Source organism: Mustelus asterias, unplaced genomic scaffold, assembly GCF_964213995.1.
Source record: "Mustelus asterias unplaced genomic scaffold, sMusAst1.hap1.1 HAP1_SCAFFOLD_900, whole genome shotgun sequence".
NCBI classification, from domain to species: Eukaryota; Metazoa; Chordata; class Chondrichthyes; order Carcharhiniformes; family Triakidae; genus Mustelus; species Mustelus asterias.
Window position 1 is genome coordinate 70237 of NW_027590846.1, and position 24459 is coordinate 94695.

The 24459-nt window shown below is 41.4% G+C and overlaps 1 protein-coding gene and 1 long non-coding RNA gene across 3 annotated transcripts in view; one reads left to right on the plus strand and one right to left on the minus strand.

The window, feature by feature from the left end:
* The window catches only part of LOC144487586 (uncharacterized), a 67015-nt gene extending 64941 nt beyond the window's left edge, over positions 1 to 2074 (minus strand). For both annotated transcript variants that reach the window (XR_013496435.1, XR_013496436.1), the window contains exon 1: positions 1912 to 2074. This is a non-coding gene — a long non-coding RNA (uncharacterized LOC144487586). The remainder of the gene's footprint in view (positions 1 to 1911) is intronic.
* A 292-nt stretch (positions 2075 to 2366) lies between these two features.
* On the plus strand, positions 2367 to 23938 carry mrpl53 (mitochondrial ribosomal protein L53). The gene is made up of 3 exons (XM_078205671.1): positions 2367 to 2510; positions 17677 to 17789; positions 21569 to 23938. Exons 1-3 carry the CDS (start codon positions 2419 to 2421, stop codon positions 21694 to 21696), a joined length of 333 nt encoding a protein of 110 aa, XP_078061797.1. The 5' UTR covers positions 2367 to 2418; the 3' UTR covers positions 21697 to 23938.
* The last annotated feature ends 521 nt before the right edge of the window (positions 23939 to 24459 follow it).

Below are 24459 nucleotides of genomic sequence, written 5' to 3' on the forward strand. Positions count from 1 at the left end.
TTCAGCAACCTTTTGTGAGGCACCTTATCAAAACGCCTTTTGGAAATCCAAAAACACCGCTGTAAAGATACAATTCATGTTTTAAAATAATATTTTGAAATATCCTAGTTAAACAGCAAAAAATACATTAATGTGGCAAACAGGATTGTAGGTGTGATTGGAAGATAAATATTCCTCTTCAGTATTAGCTAAATGAGCTGAAAAAGTTATTGCACCACTACTGGTGAGTAGATGTTTGCAATTTTCACCCACAAGTTGCATTTACACAGTGCTTTCAACACAGAAGCATTGTAAGATATTTCATGGAGCTATAATCAGACAGAAATGGACATCATAGCATGGATCAAATTATTAGGAAGCTTAGTCAAATGACTTGACTATATGGAGGGTCTTAGAGTAGGAGAAGGAACAAGTCTTAGGGAGCCAAGTTAAGAAGGCTGAAGGCATCAAAGTCAAAAGTGGGGCTACAGGAGAGGAAAAACAAAGGGAAGAGGGTAGCAATATTAATGAGCCAGTATCATTGCATTAAAGCACAAGGATTTAAACAGAGAAATACTCAATCTTTTTGGATTGATCTGAGGAATAGCTGTAATATTGGAAATATAAAGGAAATGGAGAATAAATTCAACAAATTAGGAAGGTATATATTAACAATTGAATTATAATTCAATTTTAATTATCTGGAGAAAACATTTGCAATCTCTTACCCTGACAGTTCAGGAAGCATCATTTATGAGTCATGTTACCGTATGACAATGAGTAACATGACTCAAATGAAATGAACCTTGCATGTGTGCATGTAATGCAATAGGCATTTTGTCATATCATAACTTGAGAAAGCATGCAATATTTTTCTGTTTAGAAGTACTGTAATGCATCCAGCTGGAAACGCTTAGATGGAACCTGCAAACAATTTCACCAAAAACCACAGAACCGCTTTGAAGGGAAAAATGCATTCAGAAGTTTTTGTTGACAGTGGAAAGAATTTCCAAACTGTACCACATAATTTCACTACATTAAACCCAGCTTAATTTAATGACAAGATATTTACAATCAATTGCCATTAAGTCCCTGGAAGATCAGCTGAACATGCAATTCCAACCAAACGTTTGGTTTTGTCACTCAACATACTGAAATAAAATCAGTTCAACATATAATAAGCATCTATCATATAATTATCGAGATGATCCCAGTTTTTCCTACACTACGTGATTCCGTGATATTCAACAGTCACTTAAGAGTGCTTCATAAATGCAAGAATGACAAACGTTTTATATTTAGCTACACAAGTATACAAAAAAACAGGTATCTATTCAAAGTGTGGCAAAAAAAAACTGGTGAAGGATGAATTACATGTTAAAATGTTAATTAATTGATGTTCGAAAACACCTCTTCAGAACTCCCCGGGTGCATATAAACTAAATGATTGTGCACTTATGCAACATTCAACACTACGCAAACTGCAGATTTGAACCCAAGTCACATAGACAACTGTGATGGTTTCTAATGAAAAACCTACAAGACTTAAAGATAATCGTGTGAACTGCGAAATGCTTTTATCCCGTTAAAGACGAATAATTGTTTTTTTTAAAAACTGTATTAAGTTGAAAATACACTAAAATACTCTGCAGAACTATGCATGTTCATTTCATATTTGAAATGTCCAGTTTATTAGCCTTGGGATGTTCCACAAATGTCAGTTTTTCATTGTGCTGTTGCCTAGACTAGTACAAAGTATTACACTGCCTGTATGGACGTCTTCAGTGTGAAGAGTACTATCACCAGCCAAACCATGAGACTTTCTACAGACTACTTCTTAGATGTTATGTGCCGAATAAATAATTTGCATATTTCACAAATCTGGCTGCGAAACTAAACATTTACATAGGATGTATTTTTTTAAGATCTTACCATGAAAAACGACGAAAGAAGCCGCTAATTCGCGCAGCTGCTTCACACTCAAGTTGATGGGGCTCAAGTGCTGCACAAACATCAGCTAAAGCAGTAAATTGTAACGTGCTGCATTAAGAATAGTGATCGCGCTTTCTGTGTGCTGCAATAATTAGGACCTCACCAGCTCTGAGAAGCAGCGAGACTGCTGCGTTCCTTGGCTCTTGCCGCTGGCTCCGCTCCTCCCACAGACACAGTAGCGAGGGACAAGCTGCTGCAAACAGCTGGGGCAGAGCCAGGGCGCGCATGCGCGGCCCCGAGAGCCGCACGCAGCAGCAGCACCACCAGCCGGCAGGGGGAGTTACGTCGTCACGTAAGATGACGCAGTGACGCCTCCAGCGCGGTGCCCTCATCACATTGCCTCAGCTCAGGTGGCGGGAGGAACTACAATTCCCAGCGTGCACGGCGGCACAAACCACCCGATTCCACCCCCACAACTGCAGACGGCGCGAAGGCCGGTGAAGTAAGATGGCGGCGGGTAAGGGGAGAGTGATCTTGAAGTCAGTCAAAGAAGTCATCGTGCAGTTCTGCCCTTTCGAGTCTAATGTGCGCGGTGCCAGGTAGGCAAGGCCTTCAGAATGAAACTCCATCTCCCACTCGCTTCTCTGGTGATTTTGGGCTTTAGTCCGAAGTGCTTTCTGGGAAAGAAATAACTTCAGAAATGCTGGGAATAAAATTCTTAAGCGATATAAAGACAAGCAGTCACGATAAAGGAGTGGTGCAATACTGACATGTCATTTATATTGAATCACAGAATTGATACAGCACAGAAGGTGGCCATTTGGCCCATTGTGTCTATACTGACCCTCTGAGCAACCAAAAGAGAACTTTTTTCACCAGCTCCAGCGTGAGGCCACCACCAAACAAATCTTCCCTTCACTCCCTCTGTCAGCGTTCCACAGAGACTGTTTCCTCCGGGATAATCTAGTCCACTCCTCCACTATACCCAACACCTCTCATGGCACCTTCCCATGCAATCGCAGAAGGTGTAACACCTGTCCCTTTACCTCTTCCATGCTTACCGTCCAAGGTCCAAAACATTCATTCCAGATAAAGCAGCGTTTCACTTGCACCTCTCTCAATTTGGTGTATTGCATTCGCTGCTCCCAATGCGGTCTGCTCTATATCGGAGAGACCAAGTGTAGACTAGGTGATCACTTTGCTGAGCACCTTCGGTCTGTGTGCAATCAGGACCCTGACCTTCCTGTTGCTTGCCATTTTAACACACGATCCTGCTCCCATGCCCATATGTCTGTCCTTGGCTTGCTGCAATGTTCCAGTGAAGCTCAATGCAAACTGGAGGAACAGCATCTCATCTTCCGGCTAGGCATTTTACAGCCTTCTGATCTCAACATCGAATTCAACAACTTTAGATGATTTGCTCTACCCCACCTCAACCCCTTTGTTTTCATTCTATTTTATTTAATTTTTTACTGTTCTCTACCTTTTATTTCTTTATTGTCTTTCTTCATTTTTCTCCCCCCCACCCCCCACCCCCCACTCTTTCCCCCTACTTTATCCCCTTCCCTTACCTTTGCTTCCCCTTTTCTAAATTTTACCTCTGTCCCATCCATCTCCCCCCACATCACAGCTTAGCCTCTCATTTTAGCTTCTCTGCTGTTTGGCCAATCACACCCTTTATTCTCTGTGGAAAACCATTAGTCTTTTCCCCTGGTTTATGTGGCTGTGACTCATCTTTGATTTCCTCACCCTGTAGTATAAATATCTCCCACTTTTGATGCCTTTTAGCTTTGACAAAGGGTTTTCTGGACTCAAAACGTCAGCTGTTTTCTCTCCTTACAGATGCTGCCAGACCTGCTGAGATTTTCCAGTATTTTCTCTTTTGGTTTCAGATTCCAGCATCCGCATTAATTTGCTCTGAATGAGCAATTCACCTAGTGCAGGAATTGTCCAACCTTTTCACTTTGGTGGCCACAATACATTTTACTCAAAGAGCTAATTAGCAAATTTTGGAAAGTTATGATTTGCCACAATATTAAATGAAATTTGAATAATGCGTTGTGCTATTAAGAAAATAAACAAATGCTGAGCAAAAATAAAGCAATGTGAAAACGATTAAGTTTTTTAAAAAAGCAAATAAAAATGGTGAGGGCATGAGGGTCAGGGTGTGTGTGCCCAGGCTCACAGTTAGCCGCAGGGTGCTCACTCATCCACTGTATGAGTGGGTGTGAGCATGTAGTGGGAGAATGAATGAGAAACCTGAGACTGGAAGTAAGGCAGACACACTCACTCACTAGCTCCTGCGCATTCTCTCCCAAGCACACTCAATCCCATGCCATCCTCTTTTCTCACCCCTTCCATTCCCAGGCCCTGGTTGCCAGCCTTCCCTTCTGGGGCTCTGGGGACCAGCCTCTCCTTTCCTGGGTCCCAGCAACAACCTCTACTTTCCAGGGACCTGCCAGCCTCTCCTTTCTGGGGTGATACAGTGATTAGCACTGCTGCCTCACAACTCCACGGACCCAGGTTCGATTCCAGTTTAGGGTGACTGGGTGGAATTTGCATGTTCTCCCAGTGTCTGTGGGTTTCCTCTGGGTGCTCCGGTTGCCACCACAGTCCAAAGATGTCAAAGTTAGGTGGATAGGCCATGGTAAATGAACGGGGATAAGGCAGAGGGGAGGATTCTATGTATGTCTCTCTGGTTGGGACCATGAATTGAATTCCGTTTGAATTTGAATTGTTTTTTGGAGCAAGCAAGTAGATGGATTAAGGGCTTGCCTGGTCTACACCGCGCATTGGCTTTGTAGCTTTATGAATGGAGTAGAATTTTTTAAAAGGCTGCAATCAGTATGATGTGGGTGCAATCATGTAGGAGCAATTTAGCTAGTCACACTCCTATCTTTTTCTCATATCCCTCAAATATTTTCTCATCAGATGCTTTTACAATTCATATCGGAAAGCCACAATTTCATCTGCCTCCACCACCTTCTCAGGCAGTACATTCCAGATTGCAACTACTCACTGTGTAAAAATAACTTCCTGCATGCCGTCTGGTTCTTTTGCCAGTAATTTTGAATCTGTCCTTGGGTTCTTGACCCTTCCACCAATGGGAACAGTTTCTATGTGGTATGTCCAGACACCTCATGATTTTGAAAACCATCCTGAAAATGACCCATTTATCCTGAGTTTCTCTTTCCTGTTCATGAGCCAGTTCCCTGTCTATGTTAGTGCAATTAATGCCCCAACACCATAAGCCCGGCGTTATGGGTAATGTATTAGCATGGATAGAGAATTGGTTAACTAACAGAAAGCAAGGAGTGGGGATAAATGGATGTTTTTCTAATTGGCGATCAGTGATTAGTGGTATGCCTCAGGGATCAGTGTTGGACTGCAATTGTTTACAATTTACAGAGATGATTTGGAGTTGGAGACCAAGTGTAGTGTGTCAAAGTTTGCAGATTACACTACGATGAATGGTAGAGCAAAGTGCAGAGGACACTCTGTCTGCAAAGGAGTATAGATAATTTAAGGCAATGGTCTGGCAGATGGAATACAATGTTAGTAAATGTGAGGTCATCCATTTTGGTAGGAATAATAGCAAAATGGACTATTATTTAAATGGTAAAATATTGCAGCATGCTGCTGTGCAGAGGGACCAGGGTGTCCTTGTGCATGAATCACAGAGTTGGTTTGCAGGTGCAGCAGGTAATTAAGAAGGCAAATGGAATTTTGCCTATCATTGCTAGAGGGATGGAGTTTAAAAACAAGGTTATGTTGCAGCTGTATAAAGTGCAGGTGAGGCCACACCTGAAGTACAGTATACAGTTTTGGTCTCCTTACTTGAGAAAGGATATAGTGGCACTGGAGGGGGTGCAGAGGAGATTCACTAGGTTGATTCTGAAGTTGAGAGGGTTGGCTTATAGAAACATAGAAGAAGCAGGAGGAAGCCATTCTGCCCTTCGAGCCTGCTCCACCATTCATCACGATCATGGCTGATCATCCAACTCAATAGCCTAATCCTGCTTTCTCCCCATTACCTTTGATCCCATTTGCCCCAAGTGCTATATCTAGCCACCGCTTGAATACATTCAATGTTTTGACATCAACTACTTCCTGTGGTAATGAATTCCACAGGCTCACCACTCTTTGGGTGAAGAAATGTTTCCTCATCTCCGTCCAAAATGGACTACCCTGTCTCCTCAGACTGTGACCCTGGTTCTGGACACCCCCACCATCGGGAACATCTTTCCTGCATCTACCCTGTCTAGTCTTGTTAGAATTTTATAATTCTCTGAGATACCCCCTCATTCGTCTGAACGCCAGTGAAAATAATCCTAACCTAGTCAATCTCTCCTCATACATCAGTCCTGCCATCCCCAGAATCAGCCTGGTAAACGTTCGCTGCACTCCCTCGAGAGTAAGAACATCCTTTCTCAGGAAAGAAGACCAAAACCGCGCACAATATTCTAGGTGTGGCCTCACTAAGGCTCTGTATAATTGCAACAACACATCCCTGCTCCTGTACTCAAAACGTCTCGCAATAAAGGCCAACATACCATTTGCCACCTTTATCGCCGGCTGCACCTACGCACTTACCTTCAGCGACTGGTGCACAAAGACACCGCTTAACATTCCCACTCCCAATTTACAGCCATTCAGGTGGTAATCTGCAGCCTTGTTTTTGCTCCCAAAGTGAATAACCTCACACTTATCCAAATTATACTGCATCTACCATTGATTTGCCCACTCACCCAACCTGCCCAGATCATGCTGAAGGGAGGAGAGACTGAGTAGACTGGGACTATACTCATTGGCATTTAGAAGAATGAAGGGGGATCTTATAGAAACATATAAAATTATGAAGGGAATAGATAAGATAGAAGCAGAGAGGTTGTTTCCACTGGCAGCTGAAACCAGAACTAGAGGGCATAGTCTGAAAATAAGGCGGAGCAGATTTAGGACTGAGCTGAGGAGGAACATCTTCACCCAAAGGGTTGTGAATCTGTGGAATTCCCTGCCCAGTGAAGCAGTTGAGACTGCCTTGTTGAATGTCCTTAAGGCAAAGATAGATTTTTGAACAGTAAAGGAATTAAGGGTTATGCTGAGTGGGCGGGTAAGTGGAGCTAAATCCACAAAAAGATCAGCCATGATCTTATTGAATGGCAGAGCAGGCTTGAGGGGCCAAATGGCCAACTCCTGCTGCTAGTTGTTATGTTCTTACTGCATGCTGCAGAGATTGCTTCATTATTTGAGGATTTGCGAATGGAATTGAACATCAGCAAATATCCCCATTTCTGACCTTATGATAAATGAATGGTTATTGATGAAGCAGCTGCAGGTGGTTGCGTCTTGACAATGCCCGATAACATTGTCCTGAGGAGGAAATGATTAGCCTCGAACAACCACAACTATCTTCATTTGTGCAAGTTATGACATTAGCCAGTGGGACGTTTTTCCTGATTCCCATTTATTTCAATTTTACTAGGGCTCCTTGATACCACTTTTAACAAGTCACTCTCACCTCGCCTCTGAAATTCGGTTCTTTTACTCGGACCAAGGCCGAAATGAGGTCTGGAGCCAAATAATTCTGAAGGAACCCAATCTGGGGATCAGTGAGGGGGGCAGGTTATTGCTGACTTAAGTGTTCCTTGATAGCACCATCCATCAATTTGCTGATGATTGAGAGTATTCAATTGTGGCAATAATTAGCCTGCTTTTTGATGAAAAGATTAGCTGACAATATGAAAACTTGTCCAGCTAGATGCCGATATTGGAGCTGCACTGAAATAGCTTGCTGAGAGGCTTGGCTAATTCTGAAACGCAGGTCTACAGACCACAGCCATGATGCTATCAGGGCCCATAGCCATTGCTGTATGGATGAAAACTGATGACTGTGAAGATGGAGACTTCAAAAGGAAGCTCCCTGGATTATCCACTCAGCACACCCACCTGAAAATGGTTTCACAGACTTAAACCTTTTATTTTTCACTTTTTGTTGGACTTTGCCATTTTTGAGAATGGGAATGTTTTTGGGTTTCCCCTCCTTTTGTTTAATTAATCACCATTCTTTGATTTGATTTATTATTGTCACATGTATTAGTTTCTAGTGTTGTTTCTTGCATGCTATACAGACAAAGCATATCGTACATAGAAAGGGAAAGGAGGGAGTGCAGAATGTAGTGTTACAGTCATAGCTAGGGTGTAGAGAAAGATCAACATAATGCAAGGTAGGTCCATTTAAAAGTCTGATGGCAGCAGGGAAGAAGCTGTTCTTGAGTTGGTTGGTATGTGTCCTCAGACTTTTTCATCTTTTTCCCGACGGAAGAAGGTGGAAGAGAGTATGTCCAGGGTGTGTGGGGTCTTTAATTATGCTGGCTGCTTTTCCGAGGCAGCGGGAAGTGTAGACAGTGTCAGTGGGTGGGAAGCTGGTTTGAGTGATGGACTGGGCTTTGTTCACGACCCTTTGTAGTTTCTTGCGATCATGGGCAGAGCAGGAGCCATACCAAGCTATGATACAACCAGAAAGTATCCTTTCCATGGTGCATCTGTAAAGATTGGTGAGAGTCACAGCGCAGCGGACATGCCAAATTTCCTTAGTCTTCTGAGAAAGTAGAGGTGTTGGTGGGCCTTCTTAAGAATATAAGAACATAAGAAATAGGAGCAGGAGTAGGCCATCTAGCCCCTCGAGCCTGCCCCGCCATTCAATAAGATCATGGCTGATCTGAAGTGGATCAGTTCCACTTACCCGCCTGATCCCTATAACCCCTAATTCTCTTACCGATCAGGAATCCATCTATCCGTGATTTAAACATATTCAACGAGGTAGCCTCCACCACTTCAGTGGGCAGAGAATTCCAGAGATTCACCACCCTCTGAGAGGAGAAGTTCCTCCTCAACTCTGTCCTAAACCGACCCCCTTTTATTTTGAGGCTGTGCCCTCTAGTTCTAGTTTCCTTTCTAAGTGGAAAGAATCTCTCCACCTCTACCCTATCCAGCCCCTTCATTATCTTATAGGTCTCTATAAGATCCACCCTCAGCCTTCTAAATTCCAACGAATACAAACCCAATCTGCTCAGTCTCTCCTCATAATCAACACCCCTCATCTCTGGTATCAACCTGGTGAACCTTCTCTGCACTCCCTCCAAGGCCAATATATCCTTCCGCAAATAAGGGGACCAATACTGCACACAGTATTCCAGCTGCGGCCTCACCAATGCCCTGTACAGATGCAGCAAGACATCTCTGCTTTTATATTCTATCCCCCTTGCGATATAGGCCAACATCCCATTTGCCTTCTTGATCACATGTTGCACCTGCAGACTGGGTTATAACTATAGCGTCGGCATGGAGGGACCAGGACAGGTTGTTGGTGAATTGGATACCTAAAAATTTGAAGATTTCGACCATTTCTATTTTCTTCCCATTGATGTAGACAGGGGCATGTCCTCCACTATGCTTCCTGAAATCGATGACCATCTCCTTCATTTTGTTGACATTAAGGGAGAGATTATTGTTGTCGCACCAGTTCACCAGATTCTGTATCTCATTCCTGTACTCCGTCTCATCATTGTTTGAGATCCAACCCACCTTGGTGGTGTAATCAGCAAACTTGAAAATCGAGTTGGAGGAGAGTTTTGGCCACACAGTCATAGGTGTATAAGGAGTATAGTGAGGGGCTGAGGACACAGCCTTGTGGGGCACCGGTGTTGAGGATGATCGTGGAGGAGGTGTTGTTGCCTATCCTTATTGATTGCGATCTGTGGGTTAGGAAGTCCAGGATCCAGTTGCAGAGGGAGGGGCCGAGCCCCAGGCCACAGAGTTTGGAGATGGGTTTCGCAGGAATAATGGCATTGAAGGCTGAGCTGCAGTCGATAAATAGGAATCTGACATAGGTGTTTTTGTTATCTAGATGTTCCAGGGTTGGGTGCAGGACCAGGGAGATGGCGTCTGCTGTGGACCTGTTGTGGCAGTAGGCCAACTGTAGTGGATCTAGGCAACCTGGGATCCGGAATTGATTTGTGCCATGGTCCTTTCGAAGCACTTCATAATGATGGATGTCAGAGCCACCAAATGATAGTCATTAAGGCACGCTGCCTGGCTTTTCTTTGGTACCGGCATAATGGTCGTCGTCTTGAAGCAAATAGGGACCTCAGATTGGTGTAAAGAGAGGTTGAAGATATCTGCGAATATCCCTGCCAGTTGATCCGTGCAGGATATGAGTGCTCATCCAGAATAGTCGCTTTCTGCGGGACCTTCGAGAAGGCTGCTCTGACGTCTGCAATGGTGACCCCAGATACAGGTTCGTCCGAAGCTTCGGGGTGGAGGTCATGCTCTCGCTGACCTCTTGCTCAAAACGAGCATGGGGTGCATTGGTGCCAACAATTTTACATGCCTTCATCTTGTAGCCATTTATGTCTTGCAGACCTTGTGGGAGTCTGTGTGGCTAGCCTGGAACTCCAGCTTGGTCCGGTACTGTCTTTCGGCATCTTTGTTGGATCTCCATAGATCATATCTGGTTTTCATGTATAGGTCAAGGTCACCTGACTTGAACGCCTCAGACCTGGATTTCAGCAAGCAGTGGATATCCCTGTTCATCCATGGTTTCCGGTTGGGAAACACACAGATTTGCTTCTTTGGCACATAGTCTTCTATATACTTAGTAATGAAGTCAGTTACTGTAGTGGTGTACTCGTTCAAGCTGGTTGCAGAGTTTTTAAATACTGACCAGTCTACTGACTCTAAGCAGGAGATCCTCAGACCAACATTGCACAACTTTCTTTAACAGGTTCTCCAGTTTCAGTTTTTGCTTGTAAGCCGGGAACAGGAGCACAGCCTTGTAGTCTGAATTGCCAAAGTGTGGACGGGTGATAGAGCAGTAGGTATGTTTGATACTTGTGTAGCAGTGGTCTAGGATGTTTGGGCCTCTGGTGGAACAGGAGATGTGTTGGTGGTACCTTGGTAGGACGCTCTTGAGCTTGGCCTGATTGAAGTCCCCGGGCATGATATATAAGGCCTAGGGATGTTTCGTCTTGGCTACTTGTGATGGTGTATATTTTGGCCAGCACGGTCTTCACGTCCGCGTGGGATGGGATGTAAGATAACAGAGGTAAACTCCCGCGGAAGGTAGTGTCAGGTATTCTAGGTCTGGGGAGCAGGAACTTGCCAGTGTTGCTACATCTAGACACCACAAGGTGTTGATTAGGAGGCAGACCCCACCTCCTATATCCTAGCGTTAACTGAGGCCACAGTAGGGCTCATTTGGTGGATTGAGAAGCCCTCTAGTTGTAGGGCACAGTCCGGTGAAGCAGGAGTGAGCAATGTCTCCATGAAACAGTACACAGCAGTCCTTCAGTTCTCTTTGAAAAGTGAATCTGGCTTTAAGTTCGTCTAGCTTGTGTTCCAGAGATTGGATATTTGCTAGGAGTAAGCTGGGAAGGGGGGCCTTGGGACTGCATTGTTTCATTCTCGCCTGCACGTTTTCCATGCTCCCTGGAATGGCTGCCTCTTTTTGGGCCTGGGAGACGATGGGAGTAGTATGCGATGTTAAGGGTATAGGTGTGTTCAATGAGGTTCTTCACTTTGGTCGGTGTGTGGATGGAAGATTTGTTGCCTTGTTTGTTTCTTAACTGGATATGGTAAAACTGAACAGCTTTCTGTTGATCTGTTGATAATGGCGTTTTTTCATGAAGCTTTCACTGTTTACCATGCATGTAGTCCTGTGTCATAGCTTCACCTGGATAGCATCCCATTTTTAGATATTCCTGACATTACTCTTGGCTTGCCCTCCTGCACTCCTGATTGAACTAGGGCTGGTCCAGTAACTTGATGATAAGGTAGACTGATGAATATGCCATGCCATGAGAGTACGCACTGTGGTGGAATATGAATTCTTCTGCTGAAAATGTCCACAGCACCTCATAAACGCCCACTTTCAAGCTGGTATATCTGTTCTGAATCTATCCCATTTGTGCCACACAATACAAGGTGCCTTCGATGTGAAAATGACACATCCTCTCCTCAAGGAATGTGCAGCATTCAGTCTTGCCAATGTTGTCACAAACAGCTGCATCTGCAACAGGTCGATTGGTGAGGACAAGGTCAATAAGCTTATCCTTCATATTAACCCTCTCACCACATATAATAGACCTTGTGGCAACTATGTCCTTTAGCACTTGGTCAGTAGTGGTGCTACTGAGACATTGAAAACCCCCAATAGAGTATATTCTGTATCCTTGTTATCTTCAGTCTTTCTTCTCAGTGATGTTCATTTAACATAGAGGAGTACTGATTCATCAGCTGAGGGAGGGCAATAGGTGGTAATCAGCAGGCGGTTTCCTTGCCCATGTTTGGCCTGATGCCACAAGACTTCATGGGTCTGGGAGTCAGTGTTAAGGCTTCCCAGGTGCAGTCCCTCTTGACCCCATATCACTATGCTGCCGTATCTAGGGTCTTCCTGCGGTGGGACCGCACATACCCAGGGACGGTGATGAGGGAACCCAGGACATTGGATGAAAGGTATGATTCTTTGTGCATGACTATGTCAGGGTTGTTGCTTGACCAGTCTGTGGGCCAAGTCTCCCAATTTTGGCACAATTCCCCAGTTGTTAGCGAGAAGAATTTTGTAGGGTAATTGAACTAGGCGTGCCTTTGTCATGTCCAGTGCCTAGGCTGATGCCAAGTGGTTTTATTTTTATTAAACTTTTTTGAAGCAGTTTGATACAACTTGTGTGGCTTGCAAGACCACTTTCAGAGAACAGTGAGCCAGATTACTGGCATCACATGTAGCTCAGACCAGGTGAGGACAACAGATTTCCTTCTCTAAAGGACATAAATGCAGATGGGTTTTTATTAAAAGAATCTAGAACTACAGGTCATTGTTTAAAAATAAGGGGTCACACATTTAAAACGGAAATGAGGTGAAATTCTTTTCTCTTAAGGGTTGAGAGTCTTCGCAACTTTTCCTGAAAAGGTGGAAGAAGCAGAGTCTTTGAATCTAAGGCAGAGGTGGATAGATTCTTGGTAAGCAAGGGGGTGATAGGTAATGGGGGTAGGCAGAATGCAGATTGAAGATTACTATCAGATCAGCCATGATCTTTTTAAAAGAGCAGGCTTGAGGGGCTGAATGGCCTACTCATGGTCATTGTTCATATGTTTGTATAAAAGTTCAGTAATTTCATGATCACCATCACTGAGACTTGTTGTTGTGTTTCAGATTTATTTAATTAACTGAATTTAATTTCCCAGCTGCCGCAGTTAGATTTCACTTGACTCTAGGGATAATTAGTCCAGCCTGGATTATTAATTCAGTAACATCACCACTATGCTACCGTGCTCCTGGGCACATAGCATACTCCCTCTCCAAGGCCACCCAAGTGTAGACAAGACCACAGTGTGAGGCAGGAAGCCAGAGTGAAACACTCCCGCAAGTTGCGTCCAACCACAACCTGTAAATGGTTCTGCACTGATGCTGCCTAATCTGAGTATTTGCAGTATGTTCTGTTTTTATTTCAAATGTTGCAGAAGTAAGACCAAATGATGGTGAAATACAAGGAGGAGTTCCTGCTAAGTGAATGTCAAGTTCTGGTAAATTATAAAGCACAGCCTCAAGGGTACCAATCACCCGAATACCTAGGCCATATCCTGATAGCTATACGGAAAAACAGAACAAGAAATTGAATGTTTGGTTGCAAGAATGTCGTAGGAAGGGGGAATTTAGTTCAAAATCACTGTGACAGAATTCAGTTATACCGCTGGGACCAAGATCCAAGCAGAAAGGATAAGGAGGATTTTACAAAGAACATTAAAATAGTAAAGGGGGAAACTTGAGGTGGATATAAATGGTGAATATAATGTGAAGATAAAAGAAGGATGCAAGCAAGGGTGAGTACAAATGGATAACAGCTCACAGCTTCAGTGAGGTCATTGTTCCAGGCTTGGCTACCAGATGCCCTTTTATTGCTACTTTAATGGGGTTGTTTGTTTTTATTGTGGGTTTTTTATGACTCTGCGTTGTTAGGAGAGGAAAAATACTGGTTAGCACTTCAGGTGACAAGGTTTTTTTTTTCATTTTTCGATTTTGAGCTACATGTCTCAGTTTTAGTTCAGAAGGAGTGGACATCAGACTGAAAGCAGTCTCTCTTTCTCTCTCTGGTTTTGGGAAATTTTGCTATTTGGCTGAAAGCCTTCCTGAAGTAGAAAACCCGTTGTTGGGGGCTGGAGCAGAGTCACTCTGGTGCTTTGGAAAGCTGTCTTGTCTTCAGACTGTTCTGAATCTCAAGAGCATTGGACTGCAGAATTCAACTAATGGCCGAGATCCCAGTATCAAGTGAGCATTAATCTGTGCTGTGTTAAACCTGTGAGAAGGGTTTTTTGTTGTCTATGGGCTTTGGTTTTGATTGGAACACATTAGAGATATTCATTTAAGGGTGATACATTATGGTAGTTGTTTCATTTCTTGTTTGTAATTGATGAAAGATTTTGCTAATTTTCTTAATATACACGTTGACTATATAAATGACTATGTTATTCTATGTAAACTTTGTTTGATAAAAGCTCACTAGTCGGTCACTTGAATCAGACTGAAGTGAAACATTCCATGCCTATCCTAGCTAAATTCAAGATGCAAAACTTATGATTCAGGCAAGCTTCATAAAACACTTTGGAGTTTCTGATCTTAACCATAACAAAGCAAACACTTGATTAAAGTTATTATAAACACCAAAGTTGTAGACTGGAGAAAGGCCAACTATGAGGGAAAGAGAATTTAACTAAGGTAGTAAATGGGGGAAAATGATTGACAAATAAATTGAACAGCTGTGGACAGTAGTTAAATAAAGCCCAGGGAAAAAAATCCACTCAAAAACAAGACAAAATTAGCAAATAATGCAAAACCACAAATAAATACAAATTGAGAATAAAATTGAATCTCCAGAAAAGCATATACAAAATACATACACAATAAAGGAAATTATAGAAATGGGAATATGATGAGCTTAGGAAAGGGTTTGAAAGGCAAAGGGGAAATATAAAATTAAAATATCAAAAAATATAAAAATAGTGATGAATTCTACACACAATTAAGTAACAATATGAGAATTAAAAGAGGGCTGGGGTTACTAAGGGATGATTTAAGATAAGCTTACGAGATAATACTAAAGTAGGTGGATACTGATTTGATGATTGCCTCAGTTTTCAGTGAAGAGACCAATCCAGTGGAAATAAAAACAGTATAAATCAAGAAGGATATTGGCCTGAGTTTTGTCGTAATAATAATAGTGAGGCTATCACTGTTATTACAGGCTAAGTCTGATAGCAATTTCTGGTGGCTGCATTTGTACAGTTTAACATGGAAATCTGAAAGTTGCTGCCAGAGATACTCTGCTCCTCCACAAAGTGCTTTAATCATGGTAGTGATTTGTGGTTTCCTAATAGTTACACAACATGATTAAAGCAGCACCAATCTGTTTGTTCATATATCACACTACTAATTACAAGTTAACTCACAAATTTACCATGGATTACTGTTGAGAAGTTAACGTACAACTGTTATGACTCACAAAAGACTGCTGTGATTAAAGCAGCAATCAATCCACAATGAAAGCACAAGAACTGATTTCTAGCAACGCTACCAAGAATTAGCATTGAAGTTACGGATTAAAGCAGCAGTTTTACAGCACTACAAATTACTGTTGAGGTTAATTACATTGCAAAGCACACCACATAAGCAGCATGCAACTTCGGAGACCAGCACAACTATAGCATATAAGCAAGTGTAGGCCATCCATTTTGATCCATGACTGATCGTCGAATTCAATATCCTGATCCCCCTTCCACCCCATACCTCTTGATCCCTTTAGCCCCAAGCGCTATATCTAATTTCTTCTGGAAATCCGACAATGTTTTGGTCTCAACTACTTTGCAGCTTCAGGTAAGGCAGGCTGCAAGCAAGTTAAAGTCTCCATATTTGAAGCTTCAGGCAAAATATGGCAGAGAGTTTCAAGCTCTAGGCTTCAGCAAGACAAAGTGCTTTGCAGACCGCACTTCAAATGTCCTCTCCAGTATGCTGTCCAGAGTCCAGGCACATGTGTGAGTGCAACTGATGGAGTGCGAATATGCAGTTCCAGAGCAGCTTTCATGCTCCCTGATACAAGTGCTCCTGAACAGAAGGGCTAATATGTCTTGCAAATAATAACTAATTAATATCTGTGTCATGGCATGCATGTGTGTTACTTACCCACTAGCTGCACATTTTAAGATGGATGTAAAAATTAGGGCTACTCAATTTATAATCAAGTGATAATTACTGTCAAACAATCTCTGTCATCCTGAAAAAGTAATTTCAGAACTATGGAGTCTCATTCCCTCAGAAGAATATTAATGTTGCATATTTATTTTGAAGTTTGTTTTGTCAAGAAACAACCAGTCTCTTTGTTCTCAGTTGTATTATCAACCTGACATCTATCATGCACACCCTTTATCTGTTTCATCTTATCTGCATCTCTTTGGTCGCCCAGGGAGCTTAGGTTGCTCTACTCTTCCTCCCATGTAAGGATGTATACCTGAATCATCTCTTTAAAGGCAGCCCAGTGTTCCATTATAATTTTGCTTATCAATCTTCGATTCCAATTTACCTGCATTGGAACCTCCTTCAATTAAGTATTTTCACTCTATATTGTTCCTCCTTAAGAACTAGCCTATATTTTATAATGGCATAATCACCGTTCCTTAAATGTTCCCCAGTATCACTGATGCACTTAACCCACCTCATTCCCCAGAACCAAATCCAAGAATGCCTCTTTCGACTTTAGGCTAGAAATGCACTGATTAAGAAAATTCTCCTTAACACATTTCATGAACTCCTCCTCCCTGCCTTTTACTCTATTGCTATCCTAATCTGTAAAAAGATAATTGAAGTCCCCCATTATCACTACACCATCTTCTTGCTTCTCTGTCTTTCCCTCTAGATGATGGCCTATAGAATTCACCCAGTAATATAATGGCACATCTATCATTTTTAATGCTGACCAAATGGATTCTGTCCATAAATCCTTTAGACTGTTCTCTACACCATTTTCCTTGCCAACCCTCCTTTTGTTCCTCTCCCATCTTTTTGAGCACCTTGTACCCCAAGCAGACCTTTCCACTTTGTTGGGTACATTCCAGTATAGTAGCTGTACAAGAACAGCTTGGCCATAAGTGCAGCTATTTCTGATGCACCCAAGTCTTCAACATTACAGCTGGCATGTTGTCTGGGGCCATAAACTTTATTGTAACAAGGGCACTCAGTTGTTTCTTGATGCCTTATGGAATAAGGTGATTTGACTGAAGATTGTCATCTTTGAAGATGGAGACCTTGGGAGGAGACCAAGACGGATCATCGTTAGGTACTTCTGGTTATAGCAGCATACAAATCCAACCGTTTTTAAATATGTTATTAAAAGACATGCAGGAGGGATTTTGGCAGTTAAATTCCTGATTTTATAATACTGAGTTGGCTATTATTTGTATAAGCACCTGAATTTGTGTGTTTCAGAGTTCAGTCATTTGAATTCAAGTAAAACTAGGTTTTGCTAGTCGCCAAATAAATACTTGAGACCATTTCTTTAAAAAAAAATGAAATGTCCCTCAAAGAGGGCATATGTACCTGTATGATTATAACTATTTCTGATAATGTACATCTCACCTGAATAGAGAAAAGCATGAAAAGATTGATTTTTCATTTATATTAGCAGTTTGTCCATTTACATTTCCTTTCCAACTTTTTTGTAGAGAGTTTCTTGCTGCAATAGGAACAGAGAAGGCACGTCTGACAAACTCCAACTGTCGGATTGTAGCTGATGTAAAGCACGATGAGACGGAGCCTGTTATAGCCGTCACATTCAGTAAGTTTTGCCCATCTTTTAGCCCATTAAATGTATAAGTATAAAAAAGTGGTCAGAGGAAACCAACATTTCATTCCCCAGAAGTCCAGAGGGGTGTCAGTGTAAACACAGTAAGTAAATAAATGATTGTAACAGTCCCAGATTCAATAGAAATTTGATCATGGGCAACTTGCTTGGACATGCAAGTTTTGGTATTTATGTGCAACTTTCAAGGAGACACTGTATTTTTTTTGTCCAACCTTTATTTCACTATCTGGGGATTGATGTCTTTTATATCATTTTCCCATAACTGATTGTCAGCCTGAGCTGCTGACTAATGTCTGCTATTAAAATTGCTTTTTTGGATACATGGTTATCCTCTAAATATCTTTGAGCCAGACCAGCACAAAGTTGGACGGTTGAGGATGAAGCCTGAAGGTTTATACATAGTGTTAAAACCTGACTAAACACGTTTATGCAGAACTGAGCATTTTCTTCTCATTTTATATGAAATAATAGTTCTGTTCTAGTTCCCAAATGAGCATGAAGCATTATGGAGTTGGACTTGTCTGAAATAATTTGGAAGAGTTGTTTTTTGGGCTAATTACTGGTCAACCAATTTGAAAGTAAAATTGATGTCTGCCGCCTTTAATTTGAATATGTTGGTTCATTGTGAAAGAGGCTGACCACGAATCAACAAATCATTTCATTTTTAATGAAATATCCAATCTAGAATACTGTTGTCCCGTGAGCCACATATGTTTTCTACCCTTGTGTTAAAATAAAGTATGTAACTTTCTAGATAGACTCCAATTACAAACTAGCTGTCTTTAGGCTAGCTGATGCCTAGATTTCCCTGCTTTGATCTACTCGTGTTCATATCGAAGCCTGGAATCTCTCAATCACAGAATAGAATCATAGGATGATAAAGCACAGACAGCTCATTCATGCCAGTGCTGACTCTTTGAAATAACTGTCCAATTATTCCCACATCCTTGTCCTTTCCCCATAGCCCCTGCAGATTTTTTTTCCTTTAAGTTTTTAATCCAATTTCCTTTTGAAAGTTATTATTGAATCTGCTTCCTTCCACCACTGCTTCTGGCAGTACATTCTAGATCATAACATGCTGAGTAAAATAATTCTCCTCTAATCTCAAGTTCTCCCGCTAGTAAAGTATATCACTTTGACTAGAGAACAAGGTACTTCTATGCTCTACAACCCTCTGAGAGCTCTACATTGCTCCCCGCTCTGAACTACTACACATCCCCCACTCCCTTTGCCCTACTTTTGACATCTGAGTCTTCAACCAGCTAGGACCTAAACTCTAGAATTCATTCTCTAAATTCCTATTCAGCTCCAACTCTCTCTTATCCTTTGATCCTTAAAATCTTACTCTTTTTGAGTAATCTTTCAGTATGAGAGCAAGGTGGAGAATTAAAGTGACAGGCCACCGGAAGTTCAGGGTTGCGATCTGAATGGAGGTGTTTGGCAAAGCAGTTACCCAATCTGCATATGGACTCACCAATGTGGAGAAAACCACATTATGAGATGTGAGTATTGTATACAAGTTAAAAGATGTACATATAAACCATTGCTTCACCTGGAAGGAGTGTTTGGGGCCTTGGACAATGAGAAGAGAGGAGGTGTTACATCCCCTGCGTTTGCATGGAGAGGTGCTGTGGGAAGGGGCAGGGTGTTCAGAATGAGGGAGGAATGGATCAGGGTGTTGCAGAGGGAATGGTCAATTCAGAATGTTGAAAGGGGTGGAGAAAATGTTATTAGTTATTGCATTACGCTGGAGCTGGTGGAAATGGCAGAGGATGTTCCATTGAATGTTGAGGCTGAGATGTTAAGGACAAGGAGAACCTATCGTCCAGATAAACGCAAATTACTGCGGGTTCTTGAATTTGAAACCAAGGAGAAAATGCTGGAAAATCTCAGCAGGTCTGGCAGCATCTGTAAGAGAGAAAAGAGCTGACGCTTCGAGTCCAGATGGCCCTTTGTCAAAGCTTACAGATGCTGCCAGACCTGCTGAGATTTTCCAGCATTTTCTCTTTTCGTTTCAGAACCTATCGTCCGTCTGTGTGAAGGAGGAGAAGGAATGAGAACTGTAAGTGTGGGAACTGGGTTGGATACGGTTGAGAGCCATGTCATGATGGGGGAGGGAATCCTTAGTTGAAGAAAAAGGAAGACATATCACAAGTGCTGGTACGGAAGGTTTCATAATCAAAACAGATACGGTGGAGATAGAGAGATTGGGAGAATAAAATGGAATCCTAACAGAGTGCAGTGTGAGCTCCTTGCTTCAGCTCAGCAGTAGCACGTTGTGACACGTGAAAAATGAATTATAATTGCATTTCTATTCTTTGTGAGAAATAGTGACTGGAGTTTCTTGTTTGCAAGTGAAAGTTCATTTTTCGTTTGGAAGTGGGGTAGTATGGTACATTTGTTTTTATACATTACTATATGTAACACCTCATTCATTACACATTCTAATATACGGCCTGCACTTTACATCTCTAGTGACTGTTATAAATAGAATATCATTAGCACAAAATGTTAAAATATTTGGAGATATATGAAAAGTTCTCAAACTCAAAAGGCAATTTGTTTTTATTGAGGATAAATAGACTACCATCTCCTTCCTAGCATTCGGCTGTCCCTTCTAGGCTGCACAGTTCTTTAGGTGAGAAGGGCAGGGTACTTCAATTCTTGTCACATTCACTGCTGCTCTTAGCTGGCCATTATGTAAGTGTGCAGGAATGTACCAGTGAAAAGTTTCGATCCAATTTTCACTTGTTTTTTGATTGTATTTTGACTCGAACAATTACTCAACATGTACAGTTTACCTCCTTACTGATTGACAGTTGCAGAAAAAAACGTGATATTCTGCACAATCCAATACTATGCAGAATGTCATGGACAGACCCGTACCAGAACTCATTCTCTTTAACATTGTTGCAATAAGCACTTAGTTCTCTACATATCTGTGAATTTAGCAGCATGACATGAGATATTGGCATTTAAATCAGTCTTCCATGTTTATAGTTCCATGGCAAATCAAAAAGCCTGCACAAAATATAACGAACCTTTGGAATTTTTTGCTGAATTGGACTTGGCACCCCCAACTCAATCTAGAATGCAGAAATTTAAATTTAAAGTTATTGGTCACTTGCTGAAACTTTATCCAATTGATTTTGAAGAATAAGCTTTTTGTGTGCTGTGGCTCATGAGACCCCAATTGAGAAACAGTGGTCTTTTATTGTGCATCCTGCTATGCCATCTATTGCAGAAAAATAAATTACTTAAAAGAAGCAGTATCATCTTGGTACAAAACCATGGAATTTCAGAGAAACAGAATATTGGATTTTCTTAAAACCTATCTTCTCTACCTTAAGGGTACAATCTAAAACAAATCTGTATTCATACATTTTGTGTTTCACTTTGCAGCAGATATCATTTCAAAAGTTATGTTTTGAATATGTATAAAATATTCTCCTTTTTCCACAGATTTAAAGCATATTGTGAAAATGAAACTCCAAGATTGCATACTCCAAGATTGCATTTAATGAAGTAAATTATGCAAATGCTAAGTTTTTCTGAAAGAATGTTGGCCTCAAATGATCACAGTTTGGCACACTTGTGAAACTGAAACTCCAAGATTGCAATTAATGAAGTAACTTGTATGAGTGCTCAGTTTTCATGAAAAAATGTTGGCCTCAATGATCAGAGTTTGTTTTGTTTATTTTAAAGTAGTTACTATAAGCCTTTAACTTAAAAACTGTTTTCTTTCTCTACAGACGATGGAGAAAGATTGGAAATGAAGGCAGCAAACTTGACAAGCAGGGAGATGCTGTTGTTTTTTAATGAGAGATGCTTTGCAAAGGACCCCCAGGCACAAGAAAAGGCATCAAAGAAAAGCCACTAACATTAAATTGAACATTCCTGTTATGTATTCATGTGCATGCTCGCAATTCAAACCCGGTCAAGTACTGAATGACACTTGGCCAGTTCAGTTTAAAAATAGCAAGTAGCATTCTTGCAGAGCATGGAACTGATCAATATGTTTAAACACCTTTTCAGTTCATCATTCAGCTGGATTCTCAGCCATCATTTTAAAAGTAGTTCCTTTCCAGGGTATGGCCAAAAAAGGATTCATTCACCAGTAATATAGAGAATTGCAGTGTCCCAGCAATTATTAAATACTTGACTGAATAATAATTTATTGCACATTGTACTTGCATTAGCCAACAATTAAAGTTTTGTCTAGGTAAGAATATTGTCATACTTTATATTAATAAGTTTGACATCCTTTTGTGATTTTGTGGTTAGGTGCATTTACCCGAACAGGCGCCAAATGTGGCGACTAGGGGAATTTCACAGTAGATTCATTGCAGTGTTAATGTAAGCCTTATTTGTGACTAATAAATAAATAAACTTTAAATCAATGATTCTGAAATAAAACTGAGCACAACGGGAAGATATCTGCAGTGAAAAGGGGTTAAAAGCCAACTGCAGCCCTGGTCTCTGAGTGCTCGTCTGGTTCTAGTTTCACTATGCTAATGCTATGAAGGTTACAGCTGAAGAACATCACTAGTCTGATTGCTGGAAGCAAGTCGCAAGTTAGCAGGTCCACAGTCAAAAAGGAAACAGAATAACTCTTTTCAGCTAACCTGTAGAACAAAGAATCTCCAAACCAACTGCTCAACTGCCAAAGTCAGCACTACCAGGATCACCCAACTTAATGGCTGCAATGTTTCACCATCTATTCCTCCCAAACAAGCCAAAGACTGATTTGTATATCTTATTTAACTTGTTTCTTGGACTCACTTCTCATTTCTAACATGGGTGGGTGTTGTGTTTTTATTTTTTCTTGCATTTTAGCAGCTAATAAACTCACTTTCTTTAACTCAAGGAAGCCTTGCTAAATTGGCTCCTTTTAAACATGAATACGTTTGTATTGGGAATAGGTTTCCACAAGAGAAGGGATCCTTTGTAAATTAACCTTGTTCCATCCAACAGAGGGGGTTGAATAAAGAAGGGGAGCCAATTCATCGCTCCTCACCTGGGAGCATAACAATTTGGGGGTATCTTGCCTGGAATCGTATCAAATTGGGGGATCAGTCATAACACCAACATCACCCAACTTTTCCCAATCCCTATAAGGAGCCACTGTTAGATGCAAGCTGTCGTTACTCAATTATCAGGATTTGTACATGTGGCTGGAATGAGACAATCAACATTTATTGAGTCTCTTGGAGGTTTCCACTGCAATTGGATTACTTCAAAGATGCTTGGTATGGCAATAATATCACATCAATCGTTTTGTTTTTTTGGTGCATCTGGGAATTTCAGTGTACTTTCACATGATTTCCTACCAAATCAGCTGATTTCATTTTACTGTAATGTCCACAGCGGCCCATGTTAGGGAGGGGAGAATCTCTCAATATTTTGGGGGATCCAATGAAAGGTCGTTGACCTAAAATGTCGATCCTGTTTCTGTCTCCACAGATGCTGCCAGAGTGGATGAATAATTCTAGCATTTTCTGTTTTTCAGATTTACAGGTTATGCAATATTTTGTCTTTGTACTAGGTGTGTGTTTGAATTGAATTTCTTCAGTATCATATTGTCATCAAGTTTTCTCTAGAACACTTACTGTGAAAATTTGAAATTCATTGTTTCTTGTATGGGTTTCGAACTTCTCGTTTGAAGTATGAAAAACTGCCAAACTAACTTTTTATACATTATTGCTGTAATTTGACAATTTTCACCAGCAGTGCAACTATTTCGTAAACTTCAATGGTTGGTTGATTGGTGTGCTGCAAAGTAGTATTTTGGAAAATGGAGTGGCACCTTTGAAGCTAATATGCTACAAAGCAGAATATTTCTGATGCAATGAGGTTTTTCTCTTTATTCTTTTTGGTGGTGGAAATGTTGCTGTTGGGAACCATGGGTTATTAAAGGGTTAAGTAGAGAATCTGGATATGTGATTTGAGGCTGCATCAATCTCCCCTGGCTTTTGATGCCAGTCACGGTACTAATTCCTTTTTTGTTTAACTATGCCTTGAGTGTAATGGATTGATAATCAAAGTGTTTTGGAACATGAAAACCAGACATTCAATAAAAATGGCTACGGGTCAAATGAATGACCTTGCACATATTGAATTGTAATTAGTCAAGTTTGGAATTCTTTATGCTTTTAAATGAGGCTTGTCATCCAATTCAGGATCTTTGAAGAGGCAAAGTACTATTAGGAAACCTAAAAACTTAGCTTTAGATCGACAAACTCCACTTTCCATCACTTCTCGCGCTTATAGCGTCGGCCAGATGATTCAAGCAATTGGCCGGAGAGGGGGGCAAGAAAGAGAGTGAGAATGGAGGAGTGGAAAAATGGAAGTGAGAAAGAAGGATGATAAAAATAGATGAATGAAAAGAAGAAATAGAAAGATAAAATAAATGGAAATGGGGTGAAGGTGGAGGGGAGAGTTCATTCTCTGAAGTTGTTGAACTCAATGATCAGTCTAGAAGGCTGTAAAGTGCTCAATTGGAAGACAAGGTGCTGTTCCTCCAATTTCTGTTGGGGTTCACTAGAACATTGCACGAAGGACATGTGAACAAGGAAGGACGTGGACAGGAGAGCAGGGTGGTGTGTTGAAATGGCAAGCGACAGGAAGGTCTGGGCCTTGCTTG